The sequence below is a fragment of the Salmo salar genome, chromosome 09 (genome assembly GCF_965601325.2).
Source record: "Salmo salar chromosome 09, fSalSal1, whole genome shotgun sequence".
NCBI lineage: Eukaryota > Metazoa > Chordata > Actinopteri > Salmoniformes > Salmonidae > Salmo > Salmo salar.
The window spans coordinates 15,081,609-15,106,349 of NC_138299.1; the positions used below are offsets into that span (position 1 = coordinate 15,081,609).

At 45.3% G+C, this 24,741-nt stretch overlaps 1 protein-coding gene across 2 annotated transcripts; it reads left to right on the forward strand.

Moving 5' to 3' along the window:
* Nucleotides 1-325: 325 nt before the first annotated feature.
* LOC106610756 (rab3 GTPase-activating protein non-catalytic subunit) lies at nucleotides 326-24,484 on the forward strand. Of its 2 annotated transcripts, XM_014210296.3 has the most exons (34): nucleotides 326-746; nucleotides 1,603-1,685; nucleotides 6,567-6,687; nucleotides 6,812-6,893; nucleotides 7,104-7,151; nucleotides 7,267-7,342; nucleotides 7,434-7,535; nucleotides 7,645-7,744; nucleotides 9,117-9,215; nucleotides 9,408-9,556; nucleotides 9,719-9,798; nucleotides 10,100-10,189; nucleotides 10,386-10,525; nucleotides 10,694-10,883; nucleotides 11,016-11,159; nucleotides 11,293-11,375; nucleotides 11,460-11,524; nucleotides 11,620-11,710; nucleotides 11,831-11,958; nucleotides 14,060-14,273; nucleotides 14,694-14,791; nucleotides 15,057-15,162; nucleotides 15,473-15,633; nucleotides 15,709-15,883; nucleotides 18,269-18,436; nucleotides 18,526-18,632; nucleotides 18,869-18,935; nucleotides 19,027-19,097; nucleotides 19,513-19,548; nucleotides 19,659-19,733; nucleotides 22,029-22,244; nucleotides 22,333-22,635; nucleotides 22,783-22,947; nucleotides 23,151-24,484. In XM_014210296.3, exons 1-34 carry the CDS (start codon nucleotides 638-640, stop codon nucleotides 23,301-23,303), a joined length of 4,095 nt encoding a protein of 1,364 aa, XP_014065771.1. In that variant the 5' UTR covers nucleotides 326-637; the 3' UTR covers nucleotides 23,304-24,484. The 2 variants fall into 2 exon arrangements, with proteins under 2 accessions (XP_014065771.1, XP_082811762.1); XM_082955636.1 differs by lacking the exons at nucleotides 326-746; nucleotides 1,603-1,685; nucleotides 6,567-6,687; ... (3 more) ...; nucleotides 7,434-7,535; nucleotides 7,645-7,744 and adding an exon at nucleotides 7,844-8,884.
* The last annotated feature ends 257 nt before the right edge of the window (nucleotides 24,485-24,741 follow it).

Below are 24,741 nucleotides of genomic sequence, written 5' to 3' on the forward strand. Positions count from 1 at the left end.
AATACCACAGTTGACTGCAGTTACTACACTTTTACTGCAGTTTCAAAACTTCAATCTTTTTTTGTGAAATAATAAATTATAAGAGTAGGCCTACACACAACAAAACATTGTTGACCATTTAGGCTTGAAAAGAAGAATAAAAATCACAAAATATCTTATAGAAATACTTTAAATTATTATTTGTATGATAACGTTTACAAAATGTATTATGATAATTGTGCAAATGTTCCATCATTTTTTACCTAATTATCAATTTACAAAGCATACAGGACGGGACTCTTATTCTGAAGTAGCCTATTCCAAAAAATCCGTGACCCGAAAGTGTTAAGTTATTATTGCCTGTTTCACAACGGTATGTGTCGTCACCAAAACACTTAAAGTAAAGAGTGGAAACGGTACAAATAGTAACGAAAACCACTGACAGCAATAGCCTGTACACTTCATTTTTCTACCGATATTCCTGGGAACGTTACAGATATCAACACAACGTATCGCCGAGGACTCTAGTCTTGTTTATTGTATAGATTCGCGCTAACTTAATCGTACTGCAACGTTATTCCTCCCCTGTTGGACTGTAGCTGCTAGCTAGCCTAGCTGGCTAATTCCCTGTATCCGCTCTGGTCGGGACTGCATCGAAATGTCCTGCTGCCTGTTCGAGTACTGTCGGGTCCAAGAACTCAAAGCAGTCCGGGAGTTCTTGTTCCAGAGCCAGCAAAACAACAATTCCTCGGCGGACAGGAAAGGAGGTAGCTAACGCTCAGCTCTGGGAGAGAGAAGTTGCTGTTTATGACCAACTTGTGTGCTTGCTTTTCAAAAAGAGACTGCAAACGTTAATGTTTAGTTGTGGGCGAAGTCACCTATATCTCGTGTCTGCAGAATTTGCTAGCTCTCGAAGTCGCACTTTTTGTTCTAGATGTTAAAAATGCCAGGGGCACGGAATGTAAACAATGCATCTCTTTAAATCCTTGGCTTGTCACATAATGAATCATATAATTAGAGATTATAGCAGTTGATATGCGCAAGGTGTAGTGAAGGTGAGCTGTTTCGATCTGCAGTAACAGCGGGAGGCAGACAGGGATGGAAAGAAAGGGGGGGAGGGGGGGGGGGGGGGTTGCCCTTTGACGTATGCTATGAGTCATCCTACAGGAGGGCATCTGAACAGATTACCGCATGATACTGGACAAAAGAAGACACACACAACAATCCACATGCATGCTCTTAACCCTGAACCATTGTGCATGCATGTTTCAGTCAGACCATAGCAACAGGCGTCTCCTTGGCTGTCAATAGGAGTTCTGTCAATAGCTTTCCTCCTCCCACTCACTGATATTTATAGCATCTCGACTTCATCCCTTTTCTCTCTTGGGTCAAGGGAGTTCTCTTGTCCTTCATGCTCTTCTCTCTCTGCTTTCTCTGTTAGTGTGACCCCGCCAGTTCGAAATATGTTTTACAAGGTGTGTGTGTGTGTGTGTGTGTGTGTGTGTGTGTGTGTGTGTGTCATCACCTGGTCTGAATAAATGTTAAACTTTATAGCCTTTAAAACTGACAATTGATTCTGGATTGCACCTTCAAATAATTTGTGATTGCCTTTCTCCCCCTCAGAGAATGAGCTGGCCTGGGATGACTCCAACTGGGGGTCATGGGATAACCCTGAGGCCAAAGAAGTTGGAAGTGGGGACACCACGGTCAGTTTGTCTGTCTCTTACACTCTTGTTCTTTGTAGTGGCGATTCCCTATGAAAAGCCACTGGCACAGGAGAGCGCTGTAAATAACATGTCCTCAAAAATCAGCTTTCCAAATGTTAATCTTTTTGGGTGAAGTTCCAGTTTATTGTGCATATAAAATATAAATAGCTTAAACACATTCCTATACTAAAGGTGCAGAGATGCATTCTATAAGCTGTATCTGTGATACGGTAACAACTGTATGAGCTCTCCTCTCACCTGTGCTAACCCTTTCTGGCCCCCCTGTGCTAACCCTTTCTGGCCCCCTGTGCTAACCCTTTCTGGCCCCCCTGTGCTAACCCTTTCTGGCCCCCCTGTGCTAACCCTTTCTGGCCCCCCTGTGCTAACCCTTTCTGGCCCCCCTGTGCTAACCCTTTCTGGCCCCCCTGTGCTAACCCTTTCTGGCCCCCCTGTGCTAACCCTTTCTGGCCCCCTGTGCTAACCCTTTCTGGCCCCCTGTGCTAACCCTTTCTGGCCCCCTGTGCTAACCCTTTCTGGCCCCCCTGTGCTAACCCTTTCTGGCCCCCCTGTGCTAACCCTTTCTGGCCCCCCTGTGCTAACCCTTTCTGGCCCCCCTGTGCTAACCCTTTCTGGCCCCCCTGTGCTAACCCTTTCTGGCCCCCCTGTGCTAACCCTTTCTGGCCCCCTGTGCTAACCCTTTCTGGCCCCCTGTGCTAACCCTTTCTGGCCCCCTGTGCTAACCCTTTCTGGCCCCCTGTGCTAACCCTTTCTGGCCCCCTGTGCTAACCCTTTCTGGCCCCCTGTGCTAACCCTTTCTGGCCCCCTGTGCTACCTACAGTCCATTCAGAAAGTATTCAGACCCCTTGACTTTTTCCACATTGTTACGTTACAGCCTTATTCAAAAATGTATTAAATAGTCCCCGCCCCATTAATCTACACACAATACCCCATAATGACAAAGCAAAAACATAAATATCACTTTTTAAGTATTCCGACCCTTTACTCAGTACTTTGTTGAAGCACCTTTGGCAGTGACCATAGGGTTCTTGGTCACCTCCCTGACCAAGGCCCTTCTCCCCCAATTTCTCAGTTTGGCTGGGCGGCCAGCTCTAGGAAGAGTCTTGGTGGTTCCAAACTTCTTCCATGTAAGAATGATGGAGGCCACTGCATTCTTAGGGATCTTCAATGATACAGAAATGTTTTGGTACCCTTCCCCTGATTTTTTTTGTTTGTTTGTTGCCTCGACACAATCCTGTCTCGGAGCTCTACGGACAATTACTTCAACCTCATGGCTTGGTTTTTGCTCTGACATGCACTGTCAACTGTATATAGACCTTATGTAGACAGGTGTGTGCCTTTCCAAATCATGTCCAATCAATTGTATTTACCACAGGTGGACTCCAAGTTGTAAAAACATCTCAAGGATGATCAATGGAAACAGGATGCACCTGAACTCAATTTTGAGTCTCATAGCAAAGGGTATGAATACTTATGTAAATATGTTTTTTATAAAAACATTATTCTAAAAACCTGTTTTCGCTTTGTCGTTATGGGGTATTGTGTGTACATTGATGAGGAACATGTTTTATTTAATACATTTTAGAATAAGGCTGTAATGTAACAAAATGTGGGAAAAGTCAAGGGTTCTGAGTACTTTCCGAATGCACTGTGTGTGTGTTTTTATTTATTTATATATATATATATATATATATATATATATATATACATACATACCTGACCCATGGCCCCAACATATAGTGAACTCTAGTGTACAAAACAAGTAAAAATAACCCTTGACAGACAACATACAGTTGTGTTGTTAACAAACTATAGTTTGTACATGACACAAGTAATTTTTCCAACAATTGTTTACAGACAGATTATTTCACTTATAATTCACTGTATCACAATTACAGTGGGTCAGAAGTTTACATACACTAAGTTGACTGTGCCTTTTAAACAGCTGGGAAAATTCCAGAAAATGATATCATGGCTTTAGAAGCTTCTGATAGGCTAGTTGACATCATTTGAGTCAATTTGAGGTGTACCTGTGGATGTATTTCAAGGCCTACCTTCAAACTCAGTGTCTCTTTGCTTGATATCATGGGAAAATCAAAAGAAATCAGCCAAGACCTCATAAAAAAAATTGTAGACCTCCACAAGTCTGGTTCATCCTTGGGAGCAATTTCCAAATGCCTGAAGGTACCACGTTCATCTGTACAAACAATAGTACGCAAGTATAAACACCATGGGACCACGCAGCCGTCATACCGCTCAGGAAGGAGGCGCGTTCTGTCTCCTAGAGATGAATGTACTTTGGTGCAAAAAGTGCAAATCAATCCCAGAACAATAGCAAAGGACCTTGTGAAGATGCTGGAGGAAACGGGTACAAAAGTATCTATATCCACAGTAAAACGAGTTCTATATCGACACAACCTAAAAGGCTGCTCAGCAAGGAAGAAGCCACTGGTCCAAAACCGCCATAGAAAAGCCAGACTTACAGTTTGCAACTGCACATGGAGAAAAGTCCTTTAGTCTGATGCAACAAAAATAGAACTGTTTGGCCATAATGACCATCGTTATGTTTGGAGGAAAAAGGGGGAGGCTTGCAAGCAGAAGAACACCATCCCAACCGTGAAGCACGGGGGTGGCGACATCATGTGGTGGTGCTTTGCTGCAGAAGGGACTGGTGCACTTCACAAAATAGATGGCATCATGAGGGAGGAAAATTACGTGGATATTTTTTTTAATTTGACCTTTTGTTTAACTAGGCAAGTCAGTTAAGAACAAATTCTTATTTTCAATGACGGCCTAGGAACAGTGGGTTAACTGCCTTGTTCAGGGGCAACATCTCAAGACATCAGTCAGGAAGTTAACGCTTGGTCACAAATGGGTCTACCAAATGGACAATGACCCCAAGCATACTTCCAAAGTTGTGGCAAAATGGCTTGAGGACAACAAAGTCAAGGTATAGGAGTGGCCATCACAAAGCCATGACCTCAATCATATAGAACATTTGTGGGCAGAACTGAAAAAATGTGTATGAGCAAGGAGGCCTACAAACCTGACTCAGTTACACCAGCTCTGTCATGAGGAATGGGCCAAAATTCACCCAACTTATTGTGGAAGGCTTGTTGAAGGCTACCCAAAACGTTTGACCCGAGTTAAACATTTTAAAGGCAATGCTACCAAATACTGAGTATGTAAACTTCTGACCCACTGGGAATGTGATAAAAGCTTAAAATATTCTTAAAATAAAGTGGTGATCCTAACTGACCTAAGACAGGGAATTTTTACTAGGATTAAATGTCAGGAATTGTGAAAATTGTGAGTTTAAATGTATTTGGCTAAGGTGTTTGTTAACTTCTGACTTCAACTGTATACGGAACACATAAACAGGCCAAAACATCTCCAACACTCTCCTTCTGTCCAGCTTTCTCCCAGTAGTCTTTCTTATAATTTAACGTCAGGGTTGTTCTGGATCAAAAAGGGCCTTGGTCTGCCGGTCGGCGCAGCTAAATTGTAGGGAAGATTTTAGAAGCCCCCATCTTGGCGGTGTAGAGACAGTTTAGCAGTTTTAAAGCAAATTTCCTGCAATTCTATGCATTTTGCAACGGATAAGATGTGTACATTTGCTCAAACATAATAACAAAAGCAATACTACTAAATGTATTGTTTTGGGCATTTTCCCTGCCTGTCTAGCTTTTTATTTTGGTGATTGTTAGTTCTCAAAGATTATATTAATTAAAAAAAAAGACACTCCTTAAACGGTTTATTAGGTACACCACCCTGTTCACGAAAATATTTATCTTTTAAGGTGAGTCACGTGGCCGTTGCTATATAAAGCAGGCAGACAGGCATCGAGGCATTCAGTTACTGTTTGATTGAATGTTACAATGGGCAAAACAAGTGACCTAAGCGACTTTGAGCGTGGTATGTTCGTCTGTGCAAGGCAGCACCGATATCTCAGAAACGGCCGGCCTCCTGGGCTTTTCACGCACGACAGTTGTCTAGGGTTTACCGAGAATGGTGCGTCAAACAAAAAAAACATCCAGCCCACGGCAGTCTTGTGGGGGCGAAAACGGCTTGTTGATGAAAGGTCGAAGGAGAATGGCAAGAATTGTGCAAGCTAACAAGCGGGCCACAAACAGGCAAATAACGGTGCGGAACAACAGTGGTGTGCAGAACGGCATCTCGGAACTCGTCAGTCCTTGTCACGGATGGGCTATTGCAGCGAACGACTACGCTGGGTTCCACTTCTATCTGCTAAAAACAAGAAGAACCGGCTTCAGTGGGCACCTGATCACCAAGACTGGACAATTTACGAGTGGAAAAACATTGCCTGGTCTGGCAAATCCCATTTTCTGTTGTGTCATGCTGATGGCAGAGTCCGGATTTGAAGTAAGCATCTTGAGTCCATGGACCCATCCTGTCTGTGGTCAATGGTACATGCTGGTGGCGGGGGTGTAATGGTGTGGGGAATGTTTTCCTGGCACACGTTAGGCCCCTTGATACCAATTGAGTAATGTTTCCAAGCCCCAAATAATTAATTCTGTTCTGGAGGCAAAAGGGTGGTCTGACCCAGTACTAGATGGGTGTACATAGTTTATATCTGGTTTTTGTTGTTTAAGTTTACACTGAAAGCGTTTTTCCATCCCAAATGTTTAGTATTTCACTGTTTGGACTTAGGCGACTCGGAGGAGGAAACCCCCCCCCCCCCAAAAAAAAAACCGCTTAGGCGGCCCGCCCAAGGATTACAATGGCAGAAAAATCCCTGAACGTCCTTCATTATGCCTTTTGTCCTGTGCACAAAAATCAGATAGCACTCTTCCATAGCAGTCAGTGATCTCTGAGGATTGGTCCTGTTGTGTTGTTCCTCAGGGGGTGGAGGAGGACACTGCAGCAGTGAGCGCCCCCTGGCTGCAGGACTGTCTGGTGTCTCTGTCTCCCTGCTCAGACCTGATGGTCGTCGCCAAAGGCAGCAAGGCTGTGTTTCTCTCAGGTATGTCTCCCAAAACACAGACGCTCACGTTTAATGTACACACACGCACGTGCACAGACATGACACAGACACACTGCTGTTGATTGGAGGGGTGTGTGTTGCTGTTTTCTCTCCTCTCCGACAGCGAAGTGGCGATCAGATGACGGAGGCAGAGAGGGGATGGCGCTGGCTGTGTCCTGGAGTGGAACTCTCAGCACCGACGAGGGGTGAGAGAACAGGGCGAGGGAGGGGTGGTAGAACCCGGGGGATGAGAAGGGGAAGAAACATGGGGGGGTGGATGGATGAGACGGGCAGGGGGAGAGAACAGCGGGATGAGGGAGGTGGGGAAGAAACCGGGGCGGATGAGAGGAATGTGAGGAGAGGAAAGGACACAGAAAGAAGACGAGATTCCAGATTCACTGTGTGTGTCTCTACAGGGAGAGTGTGAGCAACGTCATCTGTATACCTTTGGCCAGCCAGAAGAGGTAAGCCACCTAACGTGTCCATCCATGTGTGTTCACTTCTGTGCCCATATCAATGTGTGTGCATCTTAAGTTTGTCCTATTGATGAGTATTAACCTTCTCTCTATCTGCGTTCAGAAGTTCCACGGGTCGACCAGACTGGACATGTATTGTAGTGGGCTTCTCATCTGGTTATGTACGCTTCTACACCGAGGTATAGCAGCATTTACTTCTGTGACCTGGAAGGCAGAATATCGTCAGGAGTCTGGCTGGTGTTAATCTAACGGTGGTGTGCGTTTTGTCAGAGTGGGGTCCTACTCCTAGCCCAGCTGTTGAATGAGGACCCTGTGCTGAGGCTCAAGTGTCGCACTTACGAGATCCCCCGCCACCCCGGTGTCACCGAGCAGGTACGACTATAATACACATCGAAACACTGACGGCTGTCTGGGCCTGGAGACGAAGGTTCTCTTGGTGACACTTTGTATTTATGAGTCTCTCTCTTTGTCTCTGTGTCAGCATGAGGAGCTGAGTATCCTTTACCCAGCAGCCCTGGTCACCATCGACGGCTTCAGTCTCTTCCAGTCTCTACGGGCTTGCAGAAACCAGGTGGCTCGAGGTACTGCTGCATGTGTGTGTGTCTGTTTGTTAAAGTACTATAGTAGCAGTACATGTATGGTAGTAGTAGTTGTAAAACTAGTTTTAGTAATGCATTAATGGTGCTATGGATAAGAGCGTCTGCTAAATGCCTAAAATATACATGTAAAATGTACATTTTTTTTTTTTTACAATATTTGCATTGTCATTTCAGAAAATATCCATAATATATCTGTCGCTAGTAGTGTAATGATAGTGTTTCACAGTATTACTTACCCCCCAGTGTTGTGATTGGCTGTGGAATTCGCCTATTGATTTCTGCCGCTGGAGCGGCATCTGTTGTCAAATTGGGAAAGCTGTTCTGACTTTGAGACTGTGTTATCTAGTGGAAATCGCTAAGTCATTTCCTGGTTGCAAAAATTCTACACTGTTTGCTCAATTTCAATTTATCATTGTGCCATGTAAATCGCTGTGAAATATATTTTCAATAAAAAAAATATATAATTTTTACAGCTTTTTAAATCTCATGGTAAGTTACTTTCGGTTTTGGTCCACCAGCATAAAACAGCTGTACAGAGGGTAGTGCGTACAGCCCAGTACATCATTGGGGCCAAGCTACCTGCCATCCAGGACCTCTATACCAGGCGGTGTCAGAGGAAGGCCCTGAAAATTGCCAAAGACTCCAGCCACCCTAGTCATAGACTGTTCTCTCTGCTACCACATGGCAAGCGGTACCGGAGTGCCAAGTCTAGGTCCAAGAGGCTTCTAAACTGCTTCTACCCCCCAAGCCATAAGACTCCTGAATAGCTAATCAAATGGCTACCCGGACTATTTGCATTGACCCCCCCACCCCCATTTTTACGCTAATGCTACTCTCTGTTTATTATCTATGCATAGTCACTTTACCTCTACCTACATGTACATATTACCTCAACTAACCTGTGCCTCCGCACATTGACTCTGTACCGGTACCCCTTGTATATAGCCTCGTTACTGTTATTTTATTGTTGCTCTTTAATCATTTGTTATTTTGCTATTTGCTTTTTTCTTTTTTATACAGTTTTTGTTGTCTGAAATTTCAATGCAAAAATTCAAAGAAATCCTATGTTTTAATAGAACCATCTTCTCTATTTGCTGGCTGGGTTCGCCAGAAAGGATGCAGGTACTGACACGCACACACAAGCTAGTCTTTGACACGTAGCATAGTACCTGTAGTGTGTTTTGTATATTTTGTGTATTGTAGCTTGAGGTGGTATACTGGAATTCCATACCATTTAGTCAACTCTTTTCCTCATCTCCTCTTTCTCTCGGTCTACCCTCTCTTCCTCCAAAATCCTTCTCTTTGTCATTATTCTTAACTTTCTATGTGCGTGTCTTCTCTCTCTCCTCCCCAGCGGCGGCAGCAGGCAGTGAGGTGGTCCAGCCTCCTCCTCTGGCCTATAAGAAGTGGGGTCTACAGGACATGGATGCTATTGTAGACCACAGCAGCGTGGGTGAGAGACAGGAGGAGGGAGGGTTGGAGGGGGAAGGAGGACGTGGGGGGGCTGGAGGGGGAAGGAGGACAGGGAGTGGAGAAGAAAGGAGGAGAAGATCATGAAGAATCGATTGGATGGATACCGGTTGAGTGAAAGTGTAACTATGTTCTCCATTCTAACAGTGCTCTCTCTCCGTACCTCCCTACACAGGTATAATGACCCTGTGTGTGTTTGACCAGATGAGGAATGCGTCTATCCTGGGGGGTTTCCATGCCGCTGTGAAGGGCAGCCTCCCTGCCATGAGTCAGTACATAACTGTGGGGGGAGGACCCTACACAGGCTTTTACTATGCCATAGAGGTGTGTGTTTGTGTCTGGCTGCTGTCCATCTTTTTCTCACCTCACATGTCTATTTATCTCTGAGAGAAAGTCGTAGTTACTATCGGCTAAGAAAACAGTCAGCATTAGTTCAGACCAGTAGCAGGGATTCCTGACTCTCCTATTCTCTCTCCCTCCCTCTAGGGCAGCTCCCAGCCTCTCCTCTCCCACGTTGCTCTGGCTGTGGCCAGCAAACTCACATCGGCCTTATTCACCGCCGCCAGGTGTGTGTGTGTATTTCTCAGTGAATGATAGGCTCGGGCGGTATACCATGTATACCGGGGTATTTTGAAATACCCACGGTGTGATTGTCAATACCCTCATGGGGGGTGGATGCTATGATTCTGCTTATAACCATGAGTTAAATATCTACGATTTTCTCCAGCTCAGGGCTCCGTCTATGCATTTGGTTTGCCGTGTATTTTTCCTGTCCTTTCCCTTCCGTCTCTTCTCACTCTTTCTTCTGCATTGCCTCTTTCTCTCTCTACCCTTTCTCTTCCATCTAATTGTCTTGCTCTCTCTCAGTGGGTGGCTGGGCTGGAAGAAACAGAATGAGGAGGAGCCAACTCAGAAACAGAAGCCCAAGGTGGAACCGGCCACGCCCCTGGCAGTCAGGTGACCAACACGTCCCTCTTATTAGAAGAACTAGGAAGTTGTTTCGTCTGCACATGTACTCTGACACACAGTCAACTTGCCTAGTTACCTTACCACTTTCACTTACAAATGAATCAATTGGTCTGTTTTCCATTTCTAAGTGAACTGATTACCTAGCCTATCCTCACCCTGTCCTTCCTCTCTGTCCCGGCCCCAGGTTTGGTCTCCCAGACTCACGGCGTCATGGGGAGTCTATCTGTCTGTCCCCCTGTAACACTCTGGCTGGGGTCACGGACGACTTTGGCAGGGTCATGCTGCTCGACGTGGGGAGAGGCATCGCCATCCGCATGTGGAAGGGTGAGAGAGAGAGAAATAGAGTTTCCCTTTGACACTCAACAGTAACTGAGTTTTGTGGTTTATTGTAAAGACAGCAAACATTGTGTAGGGTTTAGTTTTTGTTGAATTGGAAAAAGGCCCTGGTTATACATCTAGTTCTAATCTAATTCTGAGTGTCCCCTGCCCCAGGCTACCGGGACGCCCAGCTGGGTTGGGTGCAGGTGTCTGAGGGGCGGGGCGAGTCCTCCCCGTCCGCGCCCCTCCCACGGCGCCACGCTCAGTTCCTGGTCATCTACGCCCCCAGGAGAGGCATCCTGGAGGTGTGGGGCACACAGCAGGGCCCCCGAGTAGGAGCCTTCACTGTCGGGAAACACTGCAGGTGTACACACACACACACACACACACACACACACACACAGTTCTGATTAAAGCATTTGTAACCAGTAACCATTCCCTTCTCTCGTGTGTGTGTGTGTGTGTGTGTGTGTGTGTGTGTGTGTGTGTGTGTCAGGTTGTTGTATGCAGGCTACCGGCTGATGGGGGTGAACAGTGTGACCAGTCAGGGCTGGCAGCTCCACACACAGCAGGTGTGTCTGTTCGACCCTGCTACTGGAGCACTACGCACTGTCACTGTCCCCTTCCATCTGGCCCTCAGGTGAGTACATACACACACTTTGTATCAGGGCTACAATTATTTGAATGTGAAAAGCTATTTCGAACACTGTGGTCTCTCGATAGTCATGCATGGCAAAGGTGCACACGTAAAACAGCGTTGACTCCTGTTTCAGTGATAAGAAGAGTGAGAGAGCGAAGGACCTGCACCTGCTGAAGAGACTGACCACACTACTGAAGAGCAGAGAGTTGGAACCAGGTGAGATGGAGGGGGAACATGAAGAGGTTTAAGGATGCCCTTTTACAGACGAGCTCTTTCTTACCTTTGACCTTCTCTCCTCAGATTACCTGGAGAGCGAGGCCCAGCGTGTACTGCTGGACATCAAACACCCTGCCATTAAGAAACAGGTCAACGAGCACACACACACTCAGACACGGGTGGGGTCAGCACACCCAGGGAATGTCGTTTCTTATTACTTGCTGCTCTCTGTCCTACCCTTTAGGCCCTGGAGTCTCTGCTAGCCAATAAGAATGCTCCAGTCTCCTGTCTGACCAACATCACCCGACTCTTACTGGCCAGTCTCAGGGGGAAAGGTACTGTGCGTTTCTGGACATTCATTGAGAATTAATATCACAACCATGTTTTTGTACAAATATGTGTCTTAATGCTTCTGTGTGTGTGTGTGTGTGTGTGTGTGTGTCTTGTCCCTGCAGACCGTGAGGCGGTAGATGAAGCATTGCTCCAGTTGTGTTCCTCCCAGCTGAAACTGCTCCAGCTCTACACCGACATCCAACAGCTGCACTCTACTGTGGAGGCTAGCACAGATGCACACACTAAACCTGTGAGTGCAGAACCACTACGCATTCACATGCATTTTGTTCTTCTATCCTCGTTGGGATCTAAAATTCATTTCCATTCAAAATCCAAATTTACCCTAACCATAACCCGGCAGGTATCCTATTGGTTAGAGCGTTGGGCCAGTAACAGAAAGGTTGCTTGATCGAATCCCCGAGTTGACAAGATAAAAAGGCAGTTAACCCACTGTTCCCCGGTAGGCCTTCATTGTAAATAAGAATTTGTTATTAACTGACTTGCCAAGTTAAACAAAGGTTAAATAAACTAAATCTAATCAAGAACCCCTTAGCCTTAACTTAATTCTGAACTTAACCCTAACCCCTAAGTTTAAAATAACCTTTGTCCTCGTGGGAATGTGGAAAATGTCCCCACGAGGGAGAATTTTCCTTGTTTTACTATCCTTGTGGGGACTTTTGGGGATTTTGTATTTATTATGGATCCCCATAAAGGCAGCAGCTCCTCTTCCTGGGGTCTGGCAAAATTAAGGCAGTTATACCATTTTAAAAACATTACAATGCATTCATAACAGATTTCACCACACACTGTGTGCCCTCTGGCCCTTATATATCTACAACAAAAAATCCATGTGTACGTGGGTGTATAGTGCCTATGTTATCGTGTGTGTATATGCATGTATCTGTGCCTATGTTTGTGTTGCTTCACAGTCCCCGCTGTTCCATATGGTGTCTTTTTTTCATCTGTTTTTTAAAATCTGATGCTACTTCTTGCGTGAGTTACCTGATTTGGAATAGAGTTCCATGTAGTCATGGCTCTATGTAGTACTGTGCTCCTCCCATAGTTTGTTCTGGACTTGGGGACTGTGAAGAGACCTCTGGTAACATGTCTTGTGGGGTATGCATGGGTGTCTGAACTGTGTTCTAGTCGTTTAAACAGACAGCTTGGTGCTTTCATTATGTCAATACCTCTCACAAATACAAGTAGTGATGAAGTCAATCTCTACTCCACTTTGAGCCAGGAGAGATTGACATGCATATTTATTGTTTGCTCTCTGTACAGCCAAAGGCCAGCCGTTGACAGTCCCTCTTTGTGGCACCTGTCTACACGACTGAACAGTAGTCCAGGTGCGACAAAACTAGTTGATAGTGTTGTTAAGAAGATAGATTAGCGCTTTATTATGGACAGACTTCTTCCCATCTTAGCTACTGTTGTATCAATATGTTTTGACCTTCACCGTTTACAATCCAGGGTTACTCTGGGCAGTTTAGTCACCTCACCTTGCTCAATTTCCACTTTATTTATTAGAAGATTTAGTTGAGGTTTAGGGTTGAGTGAATGATTTGTCCCAAATACAATGCTTTTAGTTTTTGAAATATTTAGGACTAACTTATTCCTTGCCACCCATTCTGACACTAACTGCAGCTCTTTGTTAAGTGTTGCTGTCATTTCAGTCACTGTAGTAGCTGACGTGTATGGTGTTGAGTCATCCACATATATAGACACACTGGCTTTACTCAAAGCCAGAGGCATGTCGTTAGTAAAGATTGAAAAAAGTAATGGGCCTAGACAGCTGCCTTGGGGAATTCCTGATTTCTACCTGGATTATGTTGGAGAGGCTTCCATTATAGAACACCCTCTATGTTCTGTTAGACAGGTAACTCTTTATCCACAATATAGCAGCCATAACACATACGTTTTTCCAGCAGCAGACTATGATCGATAATGTCAAAACCCGCACTGAAGTCTAACTAAACAGTCCCCCAAATCGTTTTATTATAAATTTCTCTCTGCCAATCATCAGTGCTGCGTGCTGAAAGTCTGTCAATTTGTTTACTGTAAAATAGCATTGTATCTGGTCAAACAATTATTTTTTGGGAGCCAGTAAAGGGGGCTTTACTATTCTTAGGTAGCGGAGTTACTTTCGCTTCCCTCCAGGCAAGAGGGCACACACTTTCTAGTAGGCTTAAATGGAAGATGTGGCAATATCATCTGCTATTATCCTCAGTAATTTTCCATCCAAGTTGTCTGACCCTGGTGGCTTGTCTTGTCAGTCATTTTTTTCACCTCTACCACACTCACTTTACAGAATTCAAAATTACAATTCTCCTCTTCTTCCTCTTCCTATCCAGACGGAGGTTGCCGGTGTAGAGGAGGAGCTGGCCCGTGTCTCCCTTATCCTGCAGCGCTACACAGAGCTCACCTCCGGCTCACGCCCCTCCGTCTCATTTGCCCAGGACTCCCCTGACGCATCACTTTCTGTACGCGGCTTCCTGTCCCAGATGGAGTGTGAAGGAGAGGAGATCAGGGTGGTCCCAGGGCCCGACGCAGACTGGACACAACTGGGTAGGATGAATGCGCGCGCGCACACACAGTCACATTACCCCTATACAAATCTATCACTCCAGTATCTCTTGCACACTGTAAATATGATATTGGAACTGACTGACCCAATATATAGTATTCTTGCTTTCTCGTGTTCTTATTTTAATTTCTTGCGTGTTTTTGTTCTACCTTAAGTTATTTTTAGTATTACATTGTTATTAATTACTGCATTGTTGAGTTTATAGCTTATAATCAAGGCATTTCACTGTACTTGTGCACGTGACATTGAAAATATGTAAAATTGCAGGAAATTAGCTTTAAAACTGCTACATTTTCCCTTCGTTCCATGGCAAAATGTGTACTTGTGCACGCAACATTAAAACGTGAAACTTGAAACCTATGTGTATAAAGGGTAAGACTGTGTTGTTGTTTACCCTGTAGGGAGCTTTCTGTTCTGGGGCTGTCTGACAGGAGAGAGCCCTCTACAGAAAGTCTGTGACACACTACAGGAGACCGGCATCAGCCCACAGCATTTACTGGTGAGGAGAGGAAGCAGGGTGGTACGGCAACAGGATGGGAGTGTGACGTGCACTAATATACATTTTGCATGCAGCACATGCTTTTTACCTGTGCTTCAGCGCAGGGACATTTTTTCATCTGCCCAACTGTATGTATTCATCCATCTTTTTTGATCCGTACCTCCGATTCAAGGAAGGGGAGATTTGGGTATGGGAGGAAGAATAGACTGAAATAGAAGGAAATGTAACTCATCCATGTTGTCTATGTGTGTGTTCTTTCCCTCAGTCTCTGCTGCTGAGTGTATGGTTGCACAGAGAGAAGGAAGTATTGAAGAAACCAAAGGCCGTCAGACACCTACACACACTCCTCACTGCCCTCAGCTCCATGAAAGGTGTGCGATCACATCTTATTTTGTAAGGTGATCTGTGCTGTGATACGATTGAGTTAGCAGTTGGGTTGTGGTAAGATAATAGGTAGTGGAGTCCACAGGAGGTTTGTGGCACCTTCATTGGGGAGGACAGGTTTGTGGTAATGGCTGGAGCAGAATTGTGGAATGGCATCACACGTATGGTTTCGAAGTGTTTAATGCCATTCCGTTTGTTCCGTTCCGGTCATTATTATGAGCCATCCTCCCCTCAGCAGCCTCCTGTGGTGGACTCCCATTGACTTTCAGAGACGTCTGTGTTTCTTCCACTCCTTAGGTGCGGTGGAGTCGTCGTGGGACATGCAGTGTGTTTCCCCCTGGTGGCAGCAGGTGCGGTCTGCGTGTGTCCAGTCACAAAGTGCTGCTGCTGCCCTGCTGGCTGCAATAGTGGCTCACCGCGCTGCCAAGGTTAACATCACCAGCCTGGCCGAGACCAAGGTAACACACACACACACACACACACTGATGTGTGTGTGCTTCGTCACTGACTGTGTGTGTGTGTGTGTGTGTCAGTTTCAGTCAGAGTGGGAGGCGGTGTCGTTGGAGCTGGAGCAGTGGGCGGTGTGTGTGAGACAGCTGGAGGACGTGCTGGCCCTGCAGACGCTGCTGTGTGTGGCGCCTCTTAAAGGAACACCAGGGGGCGCCACACCACACTGCTCAGTCAAAGCCCTGCTGGAGGGGGGCCGAGGTACTGAACAAATACTTTTAAGAAATACTATAAGAAATAAAAAGGCTGTGGCTGTTAATCCGTAGGTAACCGCCCCTTTCCGCCCCCCCCCCCCCCCCCCTAGAACCCAATGGAAAGATCCAGATCACATTCTGCGCATGTGTTACTTGGCGCACAAATTTGTGTGTTCACCCTCCATTCACTTTTCTCACTGTCAATCGTGAATGCTAATTATGTTTTGGAGCGAACTTTTGAGCAGATGGTGTTAACAAACTGCAGCACACCTGTGTTTTGATTCAATCAAAGCACATACATTACGTGACCAAAAGTATGTGGACACGTGATTGTCAAACATTTCATTCCAAAATCATGGGCATTAATATGGAGTTGGTCCCCCCTTTGCTGTAATAGCAGCCTCCACTCTTCTGGGAAGGCTTTCCACTAGATGTTGGAACATTGCTGTGGGGGCTTGCTTCCATTCAGCCACAAGAGCATTAGTGAGGTCGGGCACTAATGTTGGGCGATTAGGCCTGGCTCGCAGTCTGCGTTCCAATTCATCTCAAAGGTGTTCGATGGGGTTGAGATCAGGGCTCTGTGCAGGCCAGTCAAGTTCTTCCACACCGATCTTGACAAATGATTTCTGTATGGACCTCGCTTTGTGCACAGGGGCATTGTCATGCTGAAAAAGGAAAAGGCCTTCCCCAAACTTTTGCCACAAAGTTGGAAGCTCAGAATCATCTAGAATGTCATGGTATGCTGTAGCGATAAGATTTCCCTTCACTGGAACTAAGGGGCCTAGCCTGAACCATGAAATAGCCCCAGGCCATTATTCCTCCTCCACCAAACTTTACAGTTGGCACTATGCACTGGGGCAGGTAACGTTCTCCTGGTATCCGCCAAACCGGGGTTTGTCTTTTGTGCTGCCAAATGGTGAAGGGTGACTCACTCCAGGAACACGTTTCCACTGCTCCAGAGTCCAATAGCGGCGAGCTTTATACCACTCCAGCCGACGCTTGGCATTGCGCATGATGATCTTAGGCTTGTGTGCGACTGCTCGGCCATGGAAACCCATTTCATGAAACTCCCAACGAACAGTTCTTGTGCTGACGTTGCCCTCCAAAGACAGTTTGGAACTCGGTAGTGAGTGTTTCAGCCGAGGACAGATGATTTTTACTCGCTACGCGTTCAGCACTCTGCGGTCCCATTCTGTGATCTTGTGTGGCCTACCACTTTGTGGCTTAGCTGTTGTTGCTCCTAGACATTTCCACTTCACAATAACAGCACTTACAGTTGACCGGGGCAGCTCTAGCAGGGAAGGAATTTGACGAACTAAGGTGGCATCCTATGACGGTGCCACGTTGAAAGTCACTGAGCTCTTCAGTAAGGCCATTCTATTGCCAGTGTTTGTCCATGGAGATTGCATGGCGGTGTGCTCGATTTTATACACCTGTCAGCAACGAGTTGTCCAATTAAAAAATATATATATTAGCGTATTTTTGCCCAGTGGCACGCGCTGTGGCGTTATGGCCGCATGAGCGAGAAATGCCACCATTCACACCATCATCCTGGCCAGAGAAAGAATGTCCATGGGGGATTAGCAGGTAGGTGAGAGTTGTGGGGGTGGTCTGACCGTAGAAACTGTTGGCCAGTCTTTCAGTTTTTTTGCCATGTACTGCCCGCTTCTGAGTGATTGAATCGGGGAGAACAGGGCGTGGCTGGGGTCCCTGATGATCTTCTTGGCCTTCCTGCAACACCTGGTGTTGTATGTGTCCTATAGGGTAGGCAGTGTGCGCCCAATGGTGCATTCGGCTGCACGTATCACCCTCTGAAAAGCCGTGCAGTCCACGGCGGTGGAGTTGCAGTACCAGGCTGTGACACTGCATGACAGTATGCTCTCAATGGTGCTCTTGTAGAGGGCCCACGGGGACAGGCCGAATTTCTTCAGCATCTTGAGGTTGAAGAGTCGCTGTCGTGCCTTCTTCACTACGTTGTCCTTGTGGTTAGACCGTTTCAGCTTCATTCCAATAACGGTATACTATGCTATTATATATTGTCATTGTGATCTTGCAGACATTGATTCAGCTTTGGTCTACCGGTAACTATTAAACGAGCACCATTTGCCAGAGTAACCTGTTCTCTACGAGTAGAGCAGAGACTGTGTGTAAAGTACAGAATCGCACACATGCGCAGAAGCTTCTAGACCTTTAACTCCCAGGAAGAAAGGTCCAGAAAAGTCGGATCTGCAGCCACTTTGAATAAAAAGCCCATAATCCGTAACTTAATCTCAGAATCTCAGATCTGAGAGGCTTGGGATTGGTGAGAGTGGTAAAGTGAAACTTTGCTTTCACCAATCCAATCACATGAACAGTAGATCCCTTTTTCTCTCCCCCCCTTTTTTTCTCTCAGGTGGTATAGCAGACAGTGTGGCTAAGTGGGTGTTCAGGCAGGACTTGGCCCCTGAGCGGCTGAAGGACATGCTGCAGAGGAGGGGGGAGACCCAGAGAACAGAACAGCCCTCCCAGCCAGTGCTGAGGGAGAAAAGCCAGGAGGATGCAGACTTCAATAAGGCAGCAGGTGAGTGGGTACTCTATGGTCACTAAACTGATTCCTCTACAGGAAGTGGGGTTGTTGTATTAAAGAGTGTGTTTTCTGTGTTCCTCCAGAGCTGCTGGTGTCTGTGTGTCAGCGTTTCCCAGACTCCCTTTCTCCTGACCTGCTCTTTGCCCACTGCTGCTGGGAGTACGTGGTGCAGTGGAACAAATACCCAGAGGTTTGGCTCCAAACAGTACCAGCACACACACTCACATCCATACACATCTATACACATTTCAGTTGAATGCATTCAGTTGTACAACTGACTGGGTTATCCCCCTTTCCCTTACACACACAGACACTCACATCCATACACATCTATACACACACACACACACATCTATACACAGTCACATCTATACACACACAGTTTAAGGTGTAAAATCTAATGTTTTGTTCTCTCTCTCCCTGTAGGAGGGGCGGTATCTGTGTTGTGCAGTGGAACACCTGAAGCTAGTCTCTAGTCCTCACATCCAGCTGGGTCAGACAATACAGAATCGTATTTAATATTCACGCTGTGTTTCCTCAGTGTGTCCTTTGGTTTGTACTATAAGACTCTCTTTCTCCTGCAGGCATCTCCTCAATGATGTGGAACACGTTCATCGTTAAACGTTTCTCAGCTGCTGCTTTCCTTATGGAGAAGGTGAGCAGCAATTTCTTTTTTTGTGTGTTTGTATGTGAGAGAGTTCTGATGCATGAAACGTCACGATCATAATTATCTTTATAATGCTCTTCACGTGTGACTACCTTGCCAACTAAAGGCGATAAAACTGACATTTCACTTGTGTAGAAATATGATTTACATTTAGTTTGGTCGAAGTTGTTGGATTTTCTGCAGACATCAGCTGAAATGTACACAATATATTTGCATAGCTGAACATCCTCACACTATTACAACTGATTAGTATTTCTAATTTTCTAAAGTATTTCTATTTTTAGTATTTTATTTAGTATTATGTTAGTGTGGGGACTCAAATGGGTTCTGTTTTCAACAGAACAGAAAACTGGTGTCCTATATTTGTGTTTCATGAAAGATTGTTTGCGTTTCCTCTCCACAGGTGGGGAAGGCCCCTAAAGACCGCCTGTGTCGACGGGTGAGCAGAGCACTGCTCTATTCAGCTACACGTCTACCTCTCTGATTGGGCTGTGATTAGACGTACACATAACGGTATATAACATTCGTGGTGCCTCTGTGTGTATTCAGGATGTGGGAATGGGAGACGGTGCCATGACGTCATTCCTCGGCTCCTGTGTTGAGCTGCTACAGATTCTGATGGAGGTACACAAAAATAGATGGATGGATGCATACAGTTAGGCAGATTAACTGCAGCACAGGTAAAAAGCATGCGCTGCATGCAAAGTGGATGTAAGTGCAAGAGGATTTGTCACAGCAATGATGTACCATTCAGGGCTCAAAATTAAGGGTGTCCCGTTTTCCCGGGCACAATACATTATTTTTGTCTGGGATGGTTCAAAACAGACGTTGGGACGGTTCTAAATAGAAGTTGGGGGACGATAGGCCAGAAAAATATAAAATGCATACAACAGTGGTTCCATACTAAAATGTTTAAACACAAAGACAAGGCTGCTGAAACAGATCACAACATTTAGCTTGAAAGTTGATAAACTATGAATAATTCACATTACAAGAGCAGCAATGTGTTCACTCCTCTCTGCCATATGCGTGAATGTTCCAAAATGTTATTACGGGAGAACAGCGTTCCCAAATGTGCACCTGATGCGAAGCGGTTTTTAAAATGCGATGGATATTTTATTTATTTAACCTTTTTTATTTAATTAGGCAAGTCAGTTAAAAACAAATTCTTATTTACAATGACGGCCTACCCCAGCCAAACCCAGACGACGCTGGGCCGATTGTGCGGCGCCCTGTGGCACTCCCAATCAAGGCCGGTTGTGATACAGCCTGAATTCGAACCACGGTGTCTGTAGTGATGCCTCTAGCACTGAGATGCAGTGCCCTAGACCGCTGCGCCACTCGGGATATACTGCCTAATGGTAGAAACTTGGAAAGAGGGAATATCTAAACATGCAACAATAGGATTGTGCCTTACTGCCTTTGGTTTCAATGGTATAATTTTAGCTGTAGGCTATTTAAAACGTCCAGGTTTCAAACAATGATATGATTGGCTAGGCTTCGTATATGTCATTATTTTAGTTATGGAAATGTTTAATATAAAAATATTATTACAATGTTGGGCAAATAGGCCTATTGAAATGTACATGTTACTCTCTCCCAGCCTGTCTGCTGGCATAGAGTTTAGGTTGCGTGTGCCGGGAGTTGTTGTGGCATTTGCATTGTCTTTACGCTATGGCTAGCTACTATGGTATTCCAGAGAATATGATTGTATCTCCGTGGCCTGTATCGAATGCACACTGTAAAATTTGCAAAGTATTTCTTCCTGCCGTTTTTGAAGCGCTGCGCCCAGGCATAACAGTTTAATTTACTTTAAACGAAAGTCTACTGAAGTAAGACTTTGTCCTTGGGCTCCTTGGCTATTTACATTTTGTTCACAAGCTAGGTTGTTTTTTAATGTTTGAGTTTCAACAGCTAGGGAAGAGAAGCAACGTGGATACTAGTCACTCTCAATCTCAGTCACGAACAGACTCAAGTCGCGTTACCAAGGTAACCTCCTTTAAAGCGGCAGGTGAACATTTTGTCTCGTCTGTGGTATTTTGTGTTCAAAGAACAATATACCACATTACTACTTACTAGTAATGCATGTATTATTTTAGAAACATTACAAAGCATGCTCATCTCTTTTTTTGTGTGTGTTTTTGTTGGTGTAATTTTAGAGATTTTTATTTTATTTTGGCTGGTTTGAAATATGAGTGGCTGGTAGATTTTTAAATCTACCTGCCACAGTGGCTGTTGAACCAAAATGTACATTTTAGGCCCTGGCTGTTATGTAAGTGGTGGTGCTCAAAAAGGTCAAGACCACCATTCTCCAGTGACTGAAGAGGGAGGGTGAAGCAGAGAAAGTGAAGGCTGGGGAACACACATTCTTTATTGTATAGGCTATTGTTGTGTTATGTTGTTTTAATGGGGCAGCTGGTGGTGGAATGTAATGTCGCTAACTTAAGTTGATTCAGTAACCAGTTCACAATAACATAGTTCTCTCTTAGATATATTGTATACATGTGGTTAACGTGTTCAATTTATTATTATTAATAATGTAATGCATGTTTGTCTGTTTTAATTAAGATGCTCAACATTTATTTTCTTAAATAAATAATATAGACTGTCTCAGAAATAAATATACATACACACACACACACACACACACACACACACACACACACACACACACACACAACAAAAGCACTGCAAATGACCCAGACCCATGTTGGCATATCAAAACCATATTTTTTTAAAAATAGTATTTTACTTTTGGGATAGTTCAACTTCGGGACAGTGAGGAAAAAAGTTAGTTGCGAGCCCTGTTAGTTGCTGCAGCATTGAAAAATGACTTTTGAACTAAAGCATTTGTAGATTGATAGTGACAAGTGAGGCTTTTCCTTGGTAACTCTGAACCCCTTCCCCCCTTTCCTCCAGGCAGACTCAGGGATAGAAGAGGTGACCCCTCCAGAGCTGTGTGTGGAGGAAGTGTGGGGGGGAGCGGAGGGTCCTGCCTCCATAGTAGAGTTAGCCCTGGAGCAGAGGGGAATCCACTACCCCCTTGTACAACACCACTGTCTCCTGGCCACTCTACTACACACTGCTATGACCTTCAACCTCCGGGTCAAACCACTCAGTCTGTTCGACAGCAAGGTGAGACAAACACATGTGGCGTAAACCAAAGAGTACACACATGCATAACACCTACAGTATACTCACTGTAATTCTTTCCTTCTTCCAGGGTAAGAGTGCCTTCTTCAGAGAGCTGGTGTCCATCCAGCTGATGCCCAGCGGAGATATGGACCCTGGACTGGTCTCTCTTAGACAGGAGTTCCTGCTCAGGGTGTTGACAGGCTGGGTGAAGACCCAGAGTGAGGCAGGGACGGCTCCTGCATCCACCCGGCTGGACCTTGAGTCAGGGGATGAGACGTGGCCCTCTCTGTGTCTGGACCTGGGGACCCTGCTGCAAGTCAACCCAGACATCCTGCGCAGACACCTGGTGTGTGAGCTGTACAACCAGGGCCTGGATCCCCGGGCAGAGCAGGTAGGTAGTCATAAACACCACCAACAACAACTTCAATACAAAATACAAGTAACATTATACACACATTAATCAAATGAATATGATCACTCATGAAGTATATTAAAAAAGCGGAAGCTAGCCGGTGTGTGTGTGTGTGTTATCTGTCAGGTGATGTTGGAGGTGGAGGATAAGGACGTGTTGGGTTCTCAGCTGTTGGTTCTAACAGGCCAGAGGCTGAGCTACTCCCTGCTGCACACCCAGACCCAGACCAAGCCCGCCATGGAGCTGCTGGCACGCCTCCCCCCAACACTCTGCACCTGGCTCAAGGCTATGGTGAGACCAACCTCTGTGTTACCTTACATGCTAGAACGACTGTCTCAAGGTGATTAAAAACATCTCTCTTAGCCTAATTCAACCCCCTAGTGTTGCCTGGTTTACTGATGGTGTTTGTATTTATCTCTCTGTGTGTGTGTGTGTGTGTGTGTGTGTGTGTGTGTGTGTGTGTGTGTGTGTGTGTGTGTGTGTGTTATCCCCAGGATCCCAGTGAGCTGGGGTGCCCGTCGGTGCCCCTGAGCCAGACCAGCAGGCTGGTGAGCCGCCTCATAGAGATCCTACCTGAGAACCACGGCCAGTACAGCCTGGCACTACACCTACTGGAGGCTGTGGAGGTCCTGCAGGAAGAGGACTGAGTGAGAGGGGGGGGGGGAGAGCAAGAGGCTCAGGAAGAGAGATGGCCTGTGTGCAATTCCGTTCCTGCTTTCATTGCTAGCATCCAGGATAGGAGTGAGAGAGTGAGGTAGTAAACTGTTGAAGTAGGAAATATATAGGATTATACACCTATCATGTACAATACAGGAAGGAGATGTCAGGGAAATGGCCACCCTGTTTGAGAGGAGGGAGGCTCATGTGTTCAGTTGAAAAAATCTAATTGTAAATGAAAGATGGATGGATAATTGTTTTGTTTGAAGTCTGCATTTCTGAAGGGGATATGCTATATGAGCATGGTGTTATATATCCATTTGTTTTTGTCACTTCCTACTTATTTTTTACTTTGTCTGTCAGCTATACCTAGCAGCCCCTGTACTGCCCATTATAACAGACTTAACGATCCAATCAAAGTGGGTTGCAGGGTGTGGTTGTGTGCCATTTCATTGTTTAGTAAGCATCCCTTTCTCTTCACCTGTCCCTCAGATTAGTAATGATGATGTATGATAGACAGAATGGATGATCTGGTTATTTATACACGCTGCAGTACTGTATTAGCTGTGACTGTAACCTCTGTACTGTTCTGTAGTTCTACACCCTGGCTGAGGAACCCCACTGGGGGCAGACAGAACAGACTAAATAGGTTTAATGCTCAGCATGGTCTGTCTTTGGTTTCTTTCTCTCTGGGTCTGGGGTAAGAGCAGTCAACGCTGGTCATGGTGGTACTTTCCAATCAGTATTCTCTCCAGACCATTCAGGTAGACAGACTGTTTATAACGTTTCGTAAACATTTGTACAGTAGCTCACTGACCTCATCCAGAGGGTGATGGGAATCACCGACTATTTGATGAGTACTGTAAGGTAGCGCAATTCCCAACATTCCATATCTGGCTTCCATGTGTATTGTGTTGGTCAATATTCCAACTAAAATAAATAATAATTCATTATTTAATGAGTTTGGTATAGGAGTATAATACAGAGGTTTGCATTTACAAGTAAAAATATGGAAGAACAATTACCCAAAACCATAATCATCATAGTTTGTTAATGAACTCAAACATCTCTTCCCCATTCTTCTTTACTTGTCACATTATAACATGAGTTACATTATGACTTCCATTTGAACATTAAATTTGAATAAAAATAAAAACCAAAGCACTCAGAATTGTACCATTCCCTATATATCCTCTCCACGCACACACACAAACTTTAATCTGACTTCATGCCTGCCCTTTGACTTGATTCTCTCAGTAGGTATCTTACTGTACTCTGCGCCTCATAGGAGTGATTTCAGAAGTAAATACGTTTCCCTTTCCAGGGAACATCACTGACGTTTCCTTTTTTGGGAGAGGTGTCGTGTCAACTCAAAAGGACTACATAGCTCTTACACCAGATGATAATTCTCTCCTTTCTTAAATAACA